General features: G+C 44.2%; 2 protein-coding genes across 5 annotated transcripts in view; one reads left to right on the forward strand and one right to left on the reverse strand.

Annotated features, from left to right (window-relative positions):
- Positions 1–1,343: 1,343 nt before the first annotated feature.
- Positions 1,344–17,559, reverse strand: part of LOC142073164 (uncharacterized) — a 37,670-nt gene continuing 21,454 nt past the window's right edge. The window contains exons 1-3 of one of the 4 annotated variants that reach the window (XR_012669862.1): positions 6,169–6,657; positions 5,162–5,251; positions 1,344–2,299 (exon numbers count right to left, since the gene is read on the reverse strand). Coding sequence is in view for 1 of the 4 variants with exons in the window: in XM_075132150.1 (XP_074988251.1) it covers positions 1,895–2,299; positions 5,313–6,143 (1,236 nt within the window). In the remaining 3 variants the exon portion in view is untranslated. The other 3 variants (XR_012669861.1, XM_075132150.1, XR_012669863.1) reach the window with 3 other exon arrangements.
- ARL14 (ARF like GTPase 14) lies at positions 8,036–9,240 on the forward strand. Its single transcript, XM_048862797.2, has one exon. The coding sequence runs from the start codon at positions 8,372–8,374 to the stop codon at positions 8,954–8,956; it is 585 nt and encodes a 194-aa protein (XP_048718754.1). The 5' UTR covers positions 8,036–8,371; the 3' UTR covers positions 8,957–9,240.

Genomic DNA, 17,559 nt, shown 5'->3' on the forward strand with positions numbered 1-17,559 from the left:
GTAAGTGGCTTAGGAGCTATGGGCTAGATTCACAAAAGGCTCTAGATCAGTGGTGGGAAACCTGCGGCCCGTCAGAGTAATCTGCTGGTGGGCCGCGAAACAGTTTGTTTACATTGACTGTCCCTCAGGCACGGCCGCCCGCAGCCCCCAGTAGCCACGGTTCGCTGTTCCCGGCCAATGGGAGCTGTGGGCGGCCATGCCTCAGGGACGGTCAATGTAAACAAACTGTCTCGTGGCCCACCAGCGGACTACCTTGATGGGCCGCAGGTTGCCCACCACTGCCTTAGATGCTTAAATCTAAGTAGGAGTAGGGAAACCACCTCCTGAATCTCCCACATAGTGGCTAAGTGCTCTGACTGCCAGGCTATAGAGTCATTCTCTTTCACTGGCCCAATGATTCCAAAGTTGGGTGTGGCTATGCTTAGCATTGCCATGCCTACATTTCTGTCTCAGTGTGCTTTAGTGAATTCTCCTCTGCTTAGTAGATGTTTTCTGTGAAGGTCCCTTCACTTTACATTCACTGCCCACCTTCAAAGCTTTGCTTCTCTCTCACTCTAGGTTATGAAGAGGGATGAGCATTATGACAGCAGTTACTGGTGGAAGAGGGAGCAATTTCTTTCAATCTTTATTTTGGCTGCCTGTTGACAGTTAGGGGTCTGGCACAATTACTGGAGTAAGGATGATAATAAAGGGAGCTGTAATAACAAGTGTAGTTAAAATTATGTCTAGAGCAATGGATAGTTCCTTTTCATGTTAATGAATCAAAATAAATTAAATCATATGTAATATTTTAAGACTATCACCTTGAGTGGCTCTATAATTTCAAAGAAATTATGAGGAAAAACTAGGACTTGCTTTGTCTATTAGGACCTGAGAATCAAAGTTTTATTTATTTGAAAGCAGTAAGACACTACAAAATTGTATAATTCTAAATGGAAACATAGGCCTGATCCTCTGAGGTGTTGACACCTTCTGAAAGGTAGTGCGAACCCTAACACCTACAAAAGAATTCATAACTGAGGGTGCTCAGCACATTACAAGATCAGGCTCAGAGTTATCTGAAAAGGGTGTAGCCCAAACTTTGGAATTTTCTATGTAAATAATAATTAGCCTTGGGCCAAGGAGGTGGTGTTTGGCTTGAACATAGGCTGCTGGTCAACATGCAGCTATCCCCTGGCTAGGATTTGGGTTTACATTTGACAGCACCAAAATCTCATGAACTTTTCTGGAGAGATTTCTGTCACCTTGGCCTGCATCTGAACCAGATTTGGAAAATAGGCTCCGTCCAGTTTTGAGATTGCAGTTGAGTCCTGTGGCGGTTCAGTGATGAGACAGAACACAGCTTTTTGCAAGCAGGCAGGCTGGTCAGCTGAGATGGGCGTTCTCTGCCCCCCCGCCTTCCACCTTCTCCTTTTATTATATTTCTCCCCCCTAAGCATTACACACTGCTACCGCAAAAAGATACACAAAGGAATGTATGACGTTGATTAATATACTTAGTTGCATCTTTTATATACTACAATCCTGGTTCTCAGGCCTTGAGCCCAGGCTAAGAAAGCCTCCCACAATTACTGTCCAAACAATCAAGTTCTCATGGTTCATATCTAGCCCTTGTCCTTGGATAGAGCAATGTGTGCATTGCTTCTACGAAACAGTCAGGGTGTGCCCCGCCTGCTTCTAGGTGGACTAGCTAAACATTAACCCTTCATCTCCCCGTTTTTTATTTATTAATATTTGGCCATCTCATGGTAGCCGTCAATTTGTTTTGTCATGCTATTTAACTCCCAGACAGACAAGGACATAACCTGGGGAGCTTTCCAGGGCAAAATTTTACAAAATCTTAACAAGGAAAGAATACATTGTACACAGCAGCAGCAAAAAGTAAGCCCAATGATTACAAACACAAAATAACCAAAAGCTCAACATCTGCAATATAATCATCTAAAAGGGGTACACTTCTTTTAGAAAATAGCAGGCACAAAAGGCACACAATCATCACAGAATTAGCAGTGATTTGGGCGAGAATCGCCACAAACAAAGTCTCAGGAGTCTCTGGCTGTTGATCTGCTGCCAGTCTTCGTTGAGCCGCGGCGACCAATGCTTTTACTGCTCCCCATGTTACGGGCTGGCTTGGGACGCTACGCCTCCTCCGTTTCCGTCCCGTCGTTGTCGACTCGGGGGGCAACGCGGTCTCCTCCAAGGTCAGCTGAAACTCTGGTATGGGATTCGACAGTCCCTGGTGCCATGCCATGTTGTTTAAGTGCCGGTCGCACACACCGAGCTGGAACCCACAACGGTCCTGCAGGGAGAGACACAGCAGCATATCCCCGACCCCAAGTGATTAGAGGTACTGGGCCCAGCCACTGTGGATCGGGCAGCTGACAGTAATAGACACGTGGTCTTTCCAGTACCTCAGATTTGTGAAAATGCCGATCCGCAGGGGTCTGCTGATCTGCATTCAGTGTTAAATTATTTAAAGTAAACAAGAGGATATGCATTTGTTGTTAAATGTCTCCTAAGGTTCGGAGACGCAGCTCCCCTTGTTTTAATTGTTTATCTAGCAAGGTTTTGAGTGTGCGATTGGCACGTTCAACAATGGCTTGGCCCGTGAAATTATAAGGGATTCCGTGTGTAAGACGGACGTCCCAGCGGGCACAAAAGGTGGGGAGGGCTGCAGAGCAGTAGGCTGGGGCATATCTGTTTTAATTTGGCAGGGGCGACCCATAACAAAAAGGCAGGCCAGCAAATGGTGAATAACTTTGTTAGTGGCTTCCCCACGTTGTGGGGAAGCCCAAAAAAAACTTAAATACATATTAACGGAAACATGTAAAAACAAATAGGGGCGGAATTGTGGCACATGAGTAACATCCATCTGCCACAGCTGATTTGCTGCGGTACCTCGGGGGTTAACGGCATAAGAAAAAGTAGAAGCAGCAGCAGCACAGTGGGGGCAGGAACGAACAATGGAACGTGCATGATCAGCAGGAATGTGAAACTGCCGGGCCAAAACAGAGGCAGACTGATGAAAAAAGGCCTGGCTTTCAATGGGGTCAGAAAAAAGGGAATTTACCTGACCACGCAACGCGCGACCGGCGCGTGCATTGCCCTCAGTGAGTGGCCCAGGCAGAGGGGTATGACTGCAAATATGAGCAACAAAATAAGGGAAATGACAAGTGGCAAAAAGGTGCTGCAAAAACAAAAACAGGCGAAGGAGGTCTGCATCAACCTGAGGGGTAATGAGGGCAAGGGGTAAATGATCAATTACCTAATAAACATAATAGGTATCCACAATTAAATTAAAGGGACAATCAGCAAAAGGTTGAAAGGCCAAAATAACAGCAGCTAATTCTGAGGGCAACGGGGGATGGTAAAAAAACCAATCTTTTAAATCTAACACACAAAGTTGATCGGTTTGAGGAATTAAATTTGGATTTGGCAAGCCAAATTGCAAGGGGCCCATAGGTTGGATGCGTTTATTTATTTCCCTTAAATCATGTAACAGACGCCAAGCACCCGATTTTTTCTTAATAACAAACACCGGGGTGTTCCAGGGACTAGTGGAGCTCTCCAGTCGCTGTGCTTGCAAATGCTGCTGCACAAGCGAATGAAGTGCTTTTAGCTTTTTTAGAGGGAGGGGCCACTGATCAATCCATACGGGCTCTAAGGATTGCCATACCAAGGGTAAGGCGGAGGGCACGGTGGGTGAGGGAGGGTTTTGGGCCATCAGATGTTAATATCGAGGGTGGTGTCTAACTTTGTAAGTAAATCACGGCCCCAAATATTGAGGTGGACAGGGAGCACAAAAGGGCGGATAGTAGCAAGGGTACGGCCTCCCGGTTTAGAGACCGTGACCCAAGACAAACTTTGGCGCCCGGGTTTACTACCCCCGATCCCCCACAATTCTTTAGAAGGAACCGTAGGCCAATTAACCGGCCACTCCAGATCACGAATCACCGTAACGTCAGCTCCAGTGTCCACCAGCCCTGTAAAAGGAACATCATCTAAGAGAAGTGTTAGCTGAGGCTTCGAGGGGCGGACTGACATTGTCAGAGCAACAAGTGGAGAAGACGCGCTGTGAGACGGCGAGTGAGACAACGTCGATCCAAAGCCGCCTCCGCCCCGAGTTTGATCCTCGGCAGCTGGCACCTGATAGGGGACTAAAATCAATTGTGCAATTGACCGTCCACGCGGGAGCGATTGTGGAAGATGAGTCCACACCTGAACCTTAATAATGCCAGTGTAATCAGCATCAATGACCCCTGGAATGACAAAAAAGCCCTGTTTCCCAGCATGTGAGCGAGGGAGAACAAGACCTACAAAGCCGGCAGGGAGAGGTCCCGTCACCTGTGTAGGTATGGCACAGACCTCCCCTGGCAGCCGAAAGTCAGTGTCCTCCTGCATGATCAAATCAAGCCCTGCACTTCCAGCAGTCGCCGCCCTCATAGAGTCTACGGATTCCAAGGCAGAGGAGCGATTGCCTGAGTAGGAAACACCCCCGTTTGGCCCTGGGTTCGGGGGGGACCCGTCGCGCGGTTTCCCGACCCGCTACAACACTGATTAGCCCAGTGATAACCTTTCCCACACTTGGGGCACTTCTTTGAGGGTCGGGCTGGTGCCTTAGATGAGTGGCACTCCCGCTGAAAATGACCCTCCTTACCACAGCGGTAACAATGCTTCCCCTCCTTCCCAGTTTTTCTGAGGGCGGCAGCCAGAACTCCAGCCTTGTGGGCTTGTGTGCCAATGTTCTGGCACGCCCGCAGCATGTCTGAGAGCTCTAAAATACCAGAGGCTTGTGCTGCCTGGAGAGCACGGCGGCAATCCTCGTTTGCATTTTCAACTGCCAATTTTAACAGGAGCTCGTGAGCTGCCTCAGTGTTATCCACCTGCCGGAGGATAGCCTCATGCAATCTGTTGGTAAAATCCAAAAAGGACTCTGAGGCACCCTGACGGATACTGACAAAGCTTTTGGTAGGCTTGCCTGAATCCGGGACCTTCTTGAAAGCATGCTGGGCACAGGTGGAAATAATGGGGAAGACGGCCTGAGGGAGTTGAGACTGCATCTGAATAGTAGCAAACGGGCCCTCCCCTGCCAATTGCTCATAAATGATACCGTGCGCTGCATGTACCTGAGCTTGGCGTTCTGCCATCTGCCGATACTCACTAAGCCAAATAACATACTGACTGGGTGACAACATCATGCGCAGCAGCGTTTTCCAATCCTCAGGGATTAGGGAGTACCCAGTACCTATCCCTTCAACGAGACCACGCACAAAGGTGCTAGTCAGGCCAAACTCACGAATTGCTTTCCTCACCTCTCTAACCACCGAGTATGACAAAGTGGTCCAGGTGCCCACGGGGTTGCCCTGGTCATCATTCTTCCAGGTCACCGGGCAAACTGAGACCAGATCAGCCAGCTCCTCCGCTGTAAGATCTGATCGAGCTTTCGCTGCGTGAACCATTTGTTGCACCAGCGAAAGCTTCTGAGCAGATGCAGATGACCCTCCGGGGGGCCCCACGGGGGGAGGGTGATCACACACCGGCTCCGGTGGGGAAGGCCAGGGAGGCGGTGGTAATAGAGGCACTGGGGGTGAAGCAGGGGGAGGGATGGCTGCAGGAGCGGACGGGGGCGGCGGGATCGGCAGCCCCTCTGTTGGTGCTGGAGAGGGCCTTTCCGAGGCGACACGCTGTGTCGCATCGCCAAGAGGGGGGATGGCTGCAGGAGCAGATGGGGGCGGCGGGATCGGCAGCCCCTCTGTTGGTGCTGGAGAGGGCCTTTCCGAGGCGACACTCTGTGTCGCATCGCCAGGAGGGGGGATGGCTGCAGGAGCAGACGGGCGTGGTGAGATCACCAGCCTCGCGAGGGAGGGCCTGTCGGAGGCGACACGCTGTACCACATTGCGGCAGAGGTGCCAGGCATGTAAAGCCTGCACGGGCGCCCGAGGCTCTTTGTGCAATGTCTGGCCCAATCGCTCCCAGTCTGCTAGCTTAAGGCTTCCGGCTTCAGGATACCACGGGCACTTGGCACACACCTCCTGTAGCAGGAGAGTAAGTGCTCGAGCCGGGCAGTCATGCTGAGCCTTACGCAGCAAATACTGCAGCTCATTGCGGTGTTGCACTTGCAAAGCAGAGAGGGAGCTTCCCATACTTACCACAATGAAAAATACTCACCGGGATCCGCGAAGCGGATGAGTGACGCGTCTGAAACCCTTGCCGGGCGAGGTGAGTGCTGAGGGCCCCACGTTTGGGCGTCAGTTGTGGCGGTTCAGTGATGAGACAGAACACAGCTTTTTGCAAGCAGGCAGGCTGGTCAGCTGAGATGGGCGTTCTCTGCCCCCCCGCCTTCCACCTTCTCCTTTTATTATATTTCTCCCCCCTAAGCATTACACACTGCTACCGCAAAAAGATACACAAAGGAATGTATGACGTTGATTAATATACTTAGTTGCATCTTTTATATACTACAATCCTGGTTCTCAGGCCTTGAGCCCAGGCTAAGAAAGCCTCCCACAATTACTGTCCAAACAATCAAGTTCTCATGGTTCATATCTAGCCCTTGTTCTTGGATAGAGCAATGTGTGCATTGCTTCTACGAAACAGTCAGGGTGTGCCCCGCCTGCTTCTAGGTGGACTAGCTAAACATTAACCCTTCAGAGTCCCAATTCCACTAATAATGAAAACACTGAACATTTGTAAAAGAAAGCTAGAGATTATGTATTGTATGTTATTTAGGTGGAGATAAATGGTAACCCTAACTACTAATACTTCTGGGTGTTCTATATAGTTTTAAATTATTGTGACATTTAAGAGAGCACCAGGGAAGATCACTGAAGTCAATCAGAATTATACCAGGCTTGATCCCTATGTAGATCCACAGAAAGTTCTGGAAAACTATGAGTGTCATACTGTTTAGAAACAATTAGTCTCTCTTGATTTCCCTTCTCTCCTCTCCCCCCACCTTGTTCCATTGCCTAGCATATTAGTGCAAACACAAAATCTTTATTTGCTGTAACATCACAACTTGTTGCTGTGGGTGTGATTACACAGAAACAAACAGAAGATTATGATTTCAGGCAAATTTGCATCTTATCAAGGGCTATATCATAAAGTATGTATGCTGGCTCTGAGAGGCAGAGCACCTTTATAAACAATTAGACACAAACATAACAAATTTGCTGTTTGTGACTATAACTTCCTCAGCAACCAATGCTGATGTCACAATCAAAGATGATGCCTTCAGGTAATGGATAAGCAGGAGGAGCAAATTACTCTGAACTAAAATATGTTTCTTTAGGCTATTATGGTTTGAATTGGTCCACATAGCCTGATAAATTATATTAGAAACCAATTTAGTTGAAACAGTGTGTAAAATTGCTGACACACATCCATACTGATTTTAAAGGCCAGTGCAGTTAGGGCCTGAAAATCCTCTGTAAAGTGCTTTCCTTGTAATAACTATTAATAATATCATGGATAATAACACTTTATGACTTTTCTTTTGAGTTGCCAAGCACTATGGCTCTTATTAACATTAGTGAGAGTTGTGAGTGCTGAGCACTGTTGAAAATCAACCCATAAACATTCAATGTGCCACACAAACATTAACTAGTTAATCAGTGTATTTGTTCTACTTATAATCCGCATTGTCTGTGATTATCACTCATTGTGTTATGTCTTATTCTAGGCCCTGGAACAACTCACATAAGGAGGGTTTGCATTCTCAGACCAGGATCTTTATCAGCTTGTACTTTTGTAATGATCAAAAATCCATACAACACTCCCACCCTCCCATGAGGTAAGTAAGTAAGAATTATTATCCATGTTTCACAGAAAGGGAAGTTGAGGAAGAGTGGTTAAATGATTTTTCTCATGGCTACACAGTGAATCAGGATTAGAACTCCAAAATTGGTGATTTCCAAGCACATGCCCTGTGTGTTGTTACAAATCCACTGCCTGCTCAGTATCTAGAGCACTGTTATATGTGTTTATACTCTCTTATAATGTATAAATAGCCCATACACCACAACAGCAGGCTTTTTATGTAAGTATGGCATTGCCACTGTTCAGCATGTTCAGAAATACTGTAACCTTTGGGCTTCATGACTAATTGGTATGCTCTCATGTCTGCTCCACCCAAAGGCTAGGCAGTGAACATTATACCTTCATAAAATACTGTTTGCGTATTATCAAGTTGATAAGGACTCTATATAAATACACAAAGGCTTATTGTTCATAGCACAAAGCCTCTTCTTCTACTTCCTCTTCTTTTACTCTTTTTGCTTCATCTCATGGAGAAAGAAGGGCTTTCTGACAAAAATCACTCTGATAGAAGAAATAACATCTTTAAGACATAATACAGATAATTACAGCAAGAATGGGTCTGCTAAGTTCCAAACACTGCAGAGTCAAACCAGCTAAGATATTAATGCTGGGACTCGATTCAGCTGGGAAATCTACACTATTGTACAAGTTAAAGTTTAATGATGTTTTCCTAACACTCCCAACAATCGGTTTTAACGTGGAAATGATTGAAACAGGGCAAAATATTGCTATAACAATCTGGGATGTTGGAGGGCAACATAAAATGAGGACATTTTGGTGCAATTACTTTGAAAATGCCGATGGCCTAGTGTACGTTGTGGACAGCACTGATAAGCAACGTCTGGAAGATTCAAAGAAAGAATTTGAACTCATCTTAAAGAATGAATTTGTAAAGAATGTGCCTGTTGTTTTGCTAGCTAACAAGCAGGATCTTCCTGGAGCTTTGAACGCTGAGGAAATAACCAGGAAATTCAACATGCAGAAACATTGCAGTGATCGAAATTGGTATGTACAGCCTTGTTGTGCCATCACTGGGGAAGGTCTGCCAGAAGCATTCCAAAGAATAACAGCATTTGCAAAAAACTGGAAAAAATCCAAAGAAGCTTTTACAATTTTCAAGCAAGATGAAAAGTTGTAAGAGTCTTCATTATACCATCTGGGGAAAGCTATCATGGAGAGTTAATTATGGGAATTAAATCTGCATATTGGAAGATTTGACTCTGCAGGACTTTTAAAAGACTATTATATAGCAAAATGTAGTCAGAGCAAGCTAAATTACTATGTTGTTACATTTGCATACTTTTCAGAGCTACTGTTTAACAGCATTTTAATTAAATGACATATTTGTAGCCTAAGTCCAGATATTTGGCTATGTTAAACTGCATGATGTAATACTAAAAAGGTGCATTTAAACATTTTAAATGTTCTACAGTCATTTTATTTATGCTTGTTTAATTACACAAAATTTACAAGAGCTGTGATAACTGGATCATTGAGCAAGCAAAGGAAAAGTAAAAAAAACAATATTTCATATTACATAACATACTGTATTTGTAAGTGCTTTGTGAATATGTTTATTATACAGGCATATATAAATTACACAAGAAAGTAATTTTGATAGCTAATTTATTTTTATCTGTTATATCATTTTACCAATACTTAAAAGATAAAGGCTTTCTCCTTTCAACTATATACAAGAGAAACTGCGTACTTGGAACAGAAGCATTCAGATTACTGCTTTCTCAGGAACCAGTCCTGTTCACAATGATTTCAGTTAGAGAAGGATCAGACCCTCAAAACCGATAGAATGATCAGACCAAGCTGATTCTGTCTTTTGTGGGGTTTGTGTGTATTTTATATCATTTTCAATCATGATTAGGGCTGGTGTTTTCCAGATATTGCCAATATTGCTGTGTTTTTTCCCAAAATTACCTTTCATTTCCAGAATTGCCAATTCCAGAGGCAAAGCATGGGGAGGGGGCATGCGGGTCACATGCCCCCTCCAGATTTCTGCCAGGGTGTATATCTGCTGACTACTCCCCAGGGCACAGGTTGGGGGCTGGCTTTTGTATGAGACTCGCCACCAACTTCTCCCCTCCTCATACAGGCCTGGGCTCAGCAATACCTCCGTGGAGCTTCCTTCTCCTGGACAGGCAAGGCCCTTGGGCTCCCTTGTCATGCTGCACAATGGACAGCGCTTGCACCTTTTCTCAGCAGCGTCCACAGCTCCTCTCCCCTACTCACCTGCCCTGCACACAGCTGGTTCCTGGCCCCTCTCCCAACACACAGCTGGCTCATGCCCCCTCCCTCCAGCACACAGCTGGTCCAGTTCTAGCCCTCAGTGCCCAGCATCTGTCCCCCACCTTGCCTGCACAGCAGGCGCCTGCCCCCTCCTACCTGCACATAGCTGGCTCCAGGCTCCCAGTGACCAGCTCCTCATCTCCACCTTCCCTAATCTCTGCACACAGCGGGCTCCTGCCCTTCCTCCCAGTACACAACTGGCTGTAGGCACTTAGCTCACATCTCCACTTCTGCACACATCTAGACTTTGCCCGAGCTGCCTGTAGGCTCAGTGCTGTTCCCTCATAGCTAGAGCCTCTTCCTGACCCTCCTGCACCCAGCGGGCTCTAAGCTTTTATTGCCAGTGCCTACAGCTCCTACCCCCATTTTCTCCCATAACACAGCTGGTGCTGCGCTCTCCATGTTGCACAACAGTCACTCCCCGCCTGCCTATTCCAGAAAGCAACTCAGGTGCAGCCGCTATCTCCCTTCTTCACTTTTCTCCCTCAGCACTGGCTTCTTACCTGCCCAGAACTCTCCATGACACCAGCTGCAGCAGTCTTTCCCTTGGGTCCTAAAGCCTGACAAGTTGCTTGCTGCCAATAAGGGAATTTCCAAGCTTGCAGTCCCAGTCAGCTGTAAACCTCAGGAGTAACTCTCTTCTAGAACAGTCGCCATCTGCTATTACATAGTATCATAAAACATGTAATCAAAAGTAGCTCTAGAAATCAAAACTCCTTTATCTCTTAGGTACCTGTGCTGAACCCCGCTGCATGCCACCAGAACCTTTAAATTTTGCCCTCCTCCCCCACTATCGCATTATGTGTTGCCTCTAGCCAATTCCTTTCAATTTTCCACCTTCTGCTTCAGCCATTTGAAGCCGTTTACTACCTATGCATAAAATTGTTAAGCCTGGGGATAGAGTTAAAGAATTCGGCAAAGATGTTCTCCATGTGGATGGAAGGAAGTTATTTTGTACAATTTTCAGCAAATTTCTTGACTCTGTTAAAAAGGACCACATAGTCAACCACATGAAAGGTCCACATCATGTTGCAGCAATGGAAGAAAGAAAATGAAGGGCAGAGAGCAGTGAGTGACAGTAGCAAAGCAATAGCTCATAATTACTGGTGTGCTTGCATGACAAAATGAAAATCAGAAATACAGGGAAAAGATAGTATAAAACAAGGTAGGGGCCTGTTGCAGTGCAAACATCCCATTAGGAAAAAAGACAATCCCAAAATGTGAGAATTTCTAAACAAGCATGTACAAAATGCGGGGCTGTATGCCACAAGCAAGTATACTGAGACAAGTCCATCTTCCCTGCATCTTTGAACTAAAAAAGCAACAGCTGATCACTGAATTGAAGGATCAGCAGTAGCTGTAATTGTGGATGACTATACAGACAGCTTAAACTGGTATGTTGCAAATATTCTAATACAGCTGCTGAAGGTTTCAGAAGATTGCCCAGCTGCTGCCAAGCTCATAGAAACAGTGCAGTGAGAACATATAACTACTTTACCATTGCACAAGCTGTTATAAAGACCTTTGTACAATATGAAATTGACTTTTCAAATGCAGTGGTTTATGTGACAGATAATGCAAAGCATATGCAAAAGTCATTCAAAGATGGTTTCAGTGGCATTTTAACCAGCTGCATTCATGTGACCTGCTGGGCACACATTAAAGCTTTACCAGGCAAGTGCTGATGCCATTTGTATACAGAAGTGGACCATCTGTATGCACTAATAAAAAAGCTGTTCTGCAAACCCCCACTCAGACACTCATTTCAGACACTACCTTATTGACCATAGAGTTGAAAGCCCAACATTTAGAACTGGTTGTAACAAGATGGAATAATTGGTTTAAAGCCATAGATTAACTCTACCATCATGTGGAGTACTACAGGGATTTGTTGCTCGAGAAATCAAAGTGGAGGACATGACTGCCATTTTAGAGGAACGAAGTGCTTTAGTGCAGAGTGAATCACTTTTGCAGATAAATTTTTATTCAAGCAGAAGCAATTCCATTTGTTCAGACAGTACTTAAATTTGAATCACGGTTGACATTACGAACAGAAGTGTACAACATTACATCTGATCTGCTGGCAAGACTTCAGTACAAAGGACAGAATGCACTGGACAATCTCAAATGTCAAGTTTTTCAACCTGCAGGGGTACTTATATACAGACAAACAGCAGTATATAGGTTTCTGTTTTTGCTTTTGCTATCTGAGAATCGTTGATCCCAATCAAGTTTCTGTACTCTCCCACAACTTCAGTGACTACAAACAGAGTTCTGCTGAGTTCTGTGCCTTGAGGGTTAGTGGGCAGTTTACCGGAACATTGTAAATGAACTTCCTACTACCAATGACATTTCTCTCTCCAGTTTTTGGAAAAGCATGGACAAACATTTGCCAAGACTTAGGCTATGTCTACAGTACCATCTTAAGACAACTTCTGTTAGCCACTGCAGTAATTAATGTGTTGACTGCTAGTCAACCTGATGTCCACCTCCTTCTGTCAGTGGTGTGCGTCCTCAACAGGAGCATTTCCACCGACTGAAGAGGGGCAGTATGGGGGACAGAGAGCCAGAGCTCTCAGCCCCCCACAGCTCCCCACTGGGAGCCCAGTTGCCCCCTGGGACTTCTTGCCTTCCCACTCCTAGTTGGGAGCAGGGGGGGGAAGCCACCTGGGGCTTCTTGCCTCTGGTGGGGAAATCCGCCTCTGGAGCCCGGGTCGGCTGCCATGCTCCTGGTAGGAAGCGGGGAGCTGGGATCCCAGTGGGGAGCCTGGGTGGCAGCCCAAACCAGGAGCCTGGGTGGCAGCCCGGCTTGAAGCAGAGACCCGGCAGCAGTCTGACTTGTTTTGTGATCACTTAATACATTTTTATGTTCTAAAATTGACAATTTCAGATGTAAAAAAAAATGTAAGTGCATTTGTAAACATTGTAATGTAGACTACTGCATTTTTGTGCTGTAAAGGATTACATATTTCCCATGTTTGTCTATACTTGTATTTTTTGTATTAATATCATGCATATCTGAAATTTTCAAAATATAAATCTTTGAAAATCAGAAATTACTCTTTTCAGAGTAACAGCCGTGTTTGTCTTCACAAAAAGAAGAGGAGTACTTGTGGCACCTTAGAGACTAACCAATTTATTTGAGCATGAGCTTTCGTGAGCTACAGCTACATCCGATGAAGTGAGCTGTAGCTCACAAAAGCTCATGCTCAAATAAATTGGTTAGTCTCTAAGGTGCCACAAGTACTCCTTTTCTTTTTGAGAAATTACTCTGTTTTCATTGCCAGAAAACACTGGCCTTAGTCATGGCTATCCTTGCTGTGTGCATAATTTTGCTTTGTGTATTGCTGCTCTGATACTGTAGGTCATGTTCTATTAATTTAGATGGAATAAAGGGGCCCAAAGAGTCAAAGGTGTTAACTTGACTCTGAAATTGTCCACCATAACACAAAGTTCAGGGTTTGGTAACCAGAGACGTTAGCCTGCTTAGTACCACAGCAAACACGTTATTAAAAATCTTTTAAACTTTGTATTAAAGATACAGAAAAGACAGGAAAAACAGTTAAAACATTTTAAATGTAAAGTATTAAGTAAGGCTGTTAGGATATAGATATTCAGGCCTGTCTGCAAAGGCCTATGATCTAAGAATTTAGGTGTATTCTTATCACTTAGCTAGTTATAGAGGTATAAAGAATCAAAATCAGTCTGCAGGTGTAAGGGCCTTTTCTCACTGTGACAGTCTGAGGCCCTGTTCTTAGGCTAACACCTCTGGCTATGCAGCAGAGGCAGCCATAAGCTAGGAAGTATATGGTCACATCCTCACATTCCAAACTAGTCACATTGAAATAAGGCAATCTGGGGCTGTTAGAAAGGTGATCTGATCTATCACCTCCAGAGAAAGGGAAGAGCCTAGAGGATGTAAAAGGAAGTTTAGTTTGATAAAAGAAAAGGAGTACTTGTGGCACCTTAGAAACTAACCAATTTATTTGAGCATGAGCTTTCGTGAGCTACAGCTTTTGGTAAGAACTCACTTATCAATAGACACAGCTGGGAAACCCTTATGTCTTTATAGATGTAGTTGTGAAATCCTCACTTCAGTATTGTTTTGACCAATGTCTTTAAAAACAAACAAACAAAAACTCAAAAGGGAGTGATGGGTGGAATAGCCTATCCCTTCATTATTTTGTTAACCAATTAGGCCTAATTTCTGACAGGTTTGGTCCACTGATTTACAGACCCACACTTTATTTGTTTACAACATGATCTTAACACGCTCCTTGAGTAATATTAGGCCTTTTTATTTAGACTAATTCAGTTTGTTTGTCTTCCTTTTGCACCTTTTCCCATTAAAATTTATTGTTACAGGTTACTGTAACACTTTTACTCTCTTTTCCACAGTTAGGCCCACAATTGGGGTAAATTTGTAGGTCCAATTATTAGAAATCAGCTATGGCTATGGATTCCCCTATGGGCTCACTCCTGCAAAATGCTGATTTTCCTCAGCTTTCTTTAAAATCAGTGGGCCCAATCCTGTTTCCATTCACGCCAACTCAAGTTTTGTCCTTGATTTTGGGTCAGATCCTGTTACTAGTGCTGATTTAAAACATTTTGACAGAACAGTTTCACATCAGAAAATGCTATTATCAAAATATTTTCCAGGAAAGTATTACCTTGACAACACTGATAAAAAAAAGTTTTGAAACAATTCAAACTAGAAATGGTGTATTTAGTTTTGATTCTCTCATGTGTTCCAACTTTGTATCATTTCCACTTTTATGTTATAATTTTAAATATATTTAATATTTTATGTTTTGACATTATTGAAACATTTTGATTTGATAAGGTTGTTTTGATTTTTCCAAAAATACTATTTCACAATAGTTCATTGCACAGCTGAGCCTGTATTGAACTCTAAGGGGCTGATTTAAGAGAGACAGTTTCCAAATTAGTTATGTATAGGATTCAGTTCTGGTTTTTATAGCTAGAGGCATCTGGGAGGTTGTGCTGGGGGGCCACACTGCAGCAGGGGAACCCTGGAACAATTCTGTCTGCCTCAGCCAGAATTCTTTGTGAGGTCACCCAAGAGCACATGGCACTGTTTAAGTGTCAAGAAGAAGAGCCACCATGTCAATGTATTGAGGGCCCACCCTGCAGGCAAGGACCTCGGTGCTACACGGGCAGTGTTCTCAGCGGTCATGTGATCTGTGCATTGTGGTGGAAGCAGCGGGTAGTGTGCACAGCTATGGTTGCTGGTTACAATGTGAATTTCCCTCCTACACATACACAAACTTTTATTTTACATATGAAAACAGAAACCGGCACATTGTAACCAGGAGAAAAACTACAGGCTGGTTAAAAACTAGCGAGGCAGCAACCTTGGGTCTCCTCCTGGTTGGAGGGCCCTGTGCAAGTGCACAGAGTGCACATTGGTTATTCCAGGACTGGTGACTGGTAAAAGTCACAACTAAAATTTATACTCTACATCCATTAGAACTAGTGTTATAATTCATGAGGGGCTTGAAATACCAGGAGGAGGGAGATCATACCATATGTTGTGTTGCCCCTCCATCTGGTCCCACTGCCAGAGGAGGAGAGGATGGTGGCTAGTAAGTTGTTTCTTCACCATCCAGTCCCACTAGCAGAGAAGCAGATGGATTAGGATTTGCAGAGCTAGCATGGGATACAAAGGACTCAAAAGATCAGAGCAACAAGCAGCTGTTCACATTGCTTCTGCTTGTGGGGTATTCTAACTAAAGTCAGCAACCAAAGATCAGTCTTTTAGAAGCAGTGCTGTGAGTCATGGATTTATCGCAGACCCACACATACTAATATTTCTTGTTCATATTGGCGCTTTCATACAACAATGGTGCATGCTGTATACCTATAAACTATATTGTAGTTAAATTGCTTAGGCCTTGTGATTTTTGACACATATTGATAATTTCCTACATGGGGTTTGATGCATCCCGTAATTTGGCTAACAGAGAGGAACTAAATGGGAATTCTGAGGTTGTGGGGCAAGGAAAAGACTCTGTGGTATGTTGCATTCTCTGTCCCCTCATCCTGTGGAAGCCCTGCCACAGGTACATTGCAGGACTTTGCAGTTTAGGAGAAGGCATAGCTTGGAGGATGGGAAGTGTGGGGTGAGAGGGATTGCCTCTCCAAAGCACTACCCCCTCTTCATACATGTGGGATTATGATACTTTAAAATCATGCTGACCTTTCCAGGCTTGAGGGAAGCTGCCACCATCTCAAAGCTTTGAGGCAACTGACATGGTGCCCACTGGAGCCCCATTCTAACAGGAAAGGGTATGGAATAGCACAGAAGCCACTGCAGACTTTGAGAGTCTTGCTCCCTGCCTTTCCTTTTTGGAGGCAAGCCTCTCCCTGACAATGAAATCATCTGCAGGATTAATGGAAGTTGTGGGTGTGCAAGGAATGTAAGTCCAGGCTCTTAAAAATACTTTGGTGAGCTAAGATTTTGCAACAAATTCTGTAGGTTAAATATTCAAAGTGGCTGGAGTGACCTGGGGTTATCTCCTCACGTTTCTGACCTGGACTTTGAAACAACCAAAAAAGAGACTGCCCCACTTAGAACCCATCCAGGGTTTGTACTGGGACGCATGCAGGGACAGGATTTTGGAGTGCTGTGTGGATATAGTGTAGACATGATTAGGAAGGCCTGTGGATATATATGTCATTGTAAAGTCCTCATGTTTTGATTTAAACGGGTCCCAGTAATTTGGACTGTAATATTTTCCATGTTTGGAAAGCACCTATTATGTTGTAGGAACTATCATACTAATATAAACTTATGAAACAATGACAAAACCCAAATTCTAAATTTGAATGCCTAGAATTGCAACAAACTGTGAATCAATCCAAATCCAAATGTACTGGCGCACCTAAAAATGGGCATTCAAAACCTTTCACATACAACTTGAGATGCTTTCAACTTCTGCTTCTGAAAATGGGGCCCCGTATGTTCTTTCTAACAAGTATGATTTGTTATACTTTGGATTTGTTGGGGAATATTGCAGCAACTTCACTGATTCCAACAGAAGGAAAGGTAATCTACCTAAAATATCTGTGGATTGTTTATGGACAATCATGCCTTAATCAATACTTTTCAGTATATTTTTATGTAGGGCACATGAGTTAAATACTAAAGAATGTCAGTCTCCCAAGGTTTTCATTCTGATTTATCATTCTGGAATGCCATGTTTGTATTGAGGGCTGCAGTCAATTCACACAAGAGCCTATCATGTGATACTGATGAAAGTCATACACATTTTAAAAAATTACATTTTGCCTATATTTAAGTATTGTATTAGAAATTAATCTCTCAGCTCATAATTTTGTACTTCTGTAGCATTCAAAGGTCTCAGAGTTGTTTACAACCAATAACTAAACCTTACAATCACCCTGGATTGAAGGTAA

Source organism: Caretta caretta, chromosome 9 (assembly GCF_965140235.1).
Source record: "Caretta caretta isolate rCarCar2 chromosome 9, rCarCar1.hap1, whole genome shotgun sequence".
In the NCBI taxonomy this organism is placed as follows: Eukaryota; Metazoa; Chordata; order Testudines; family Cheloniidae; genus Caretta; species Caretta caretta.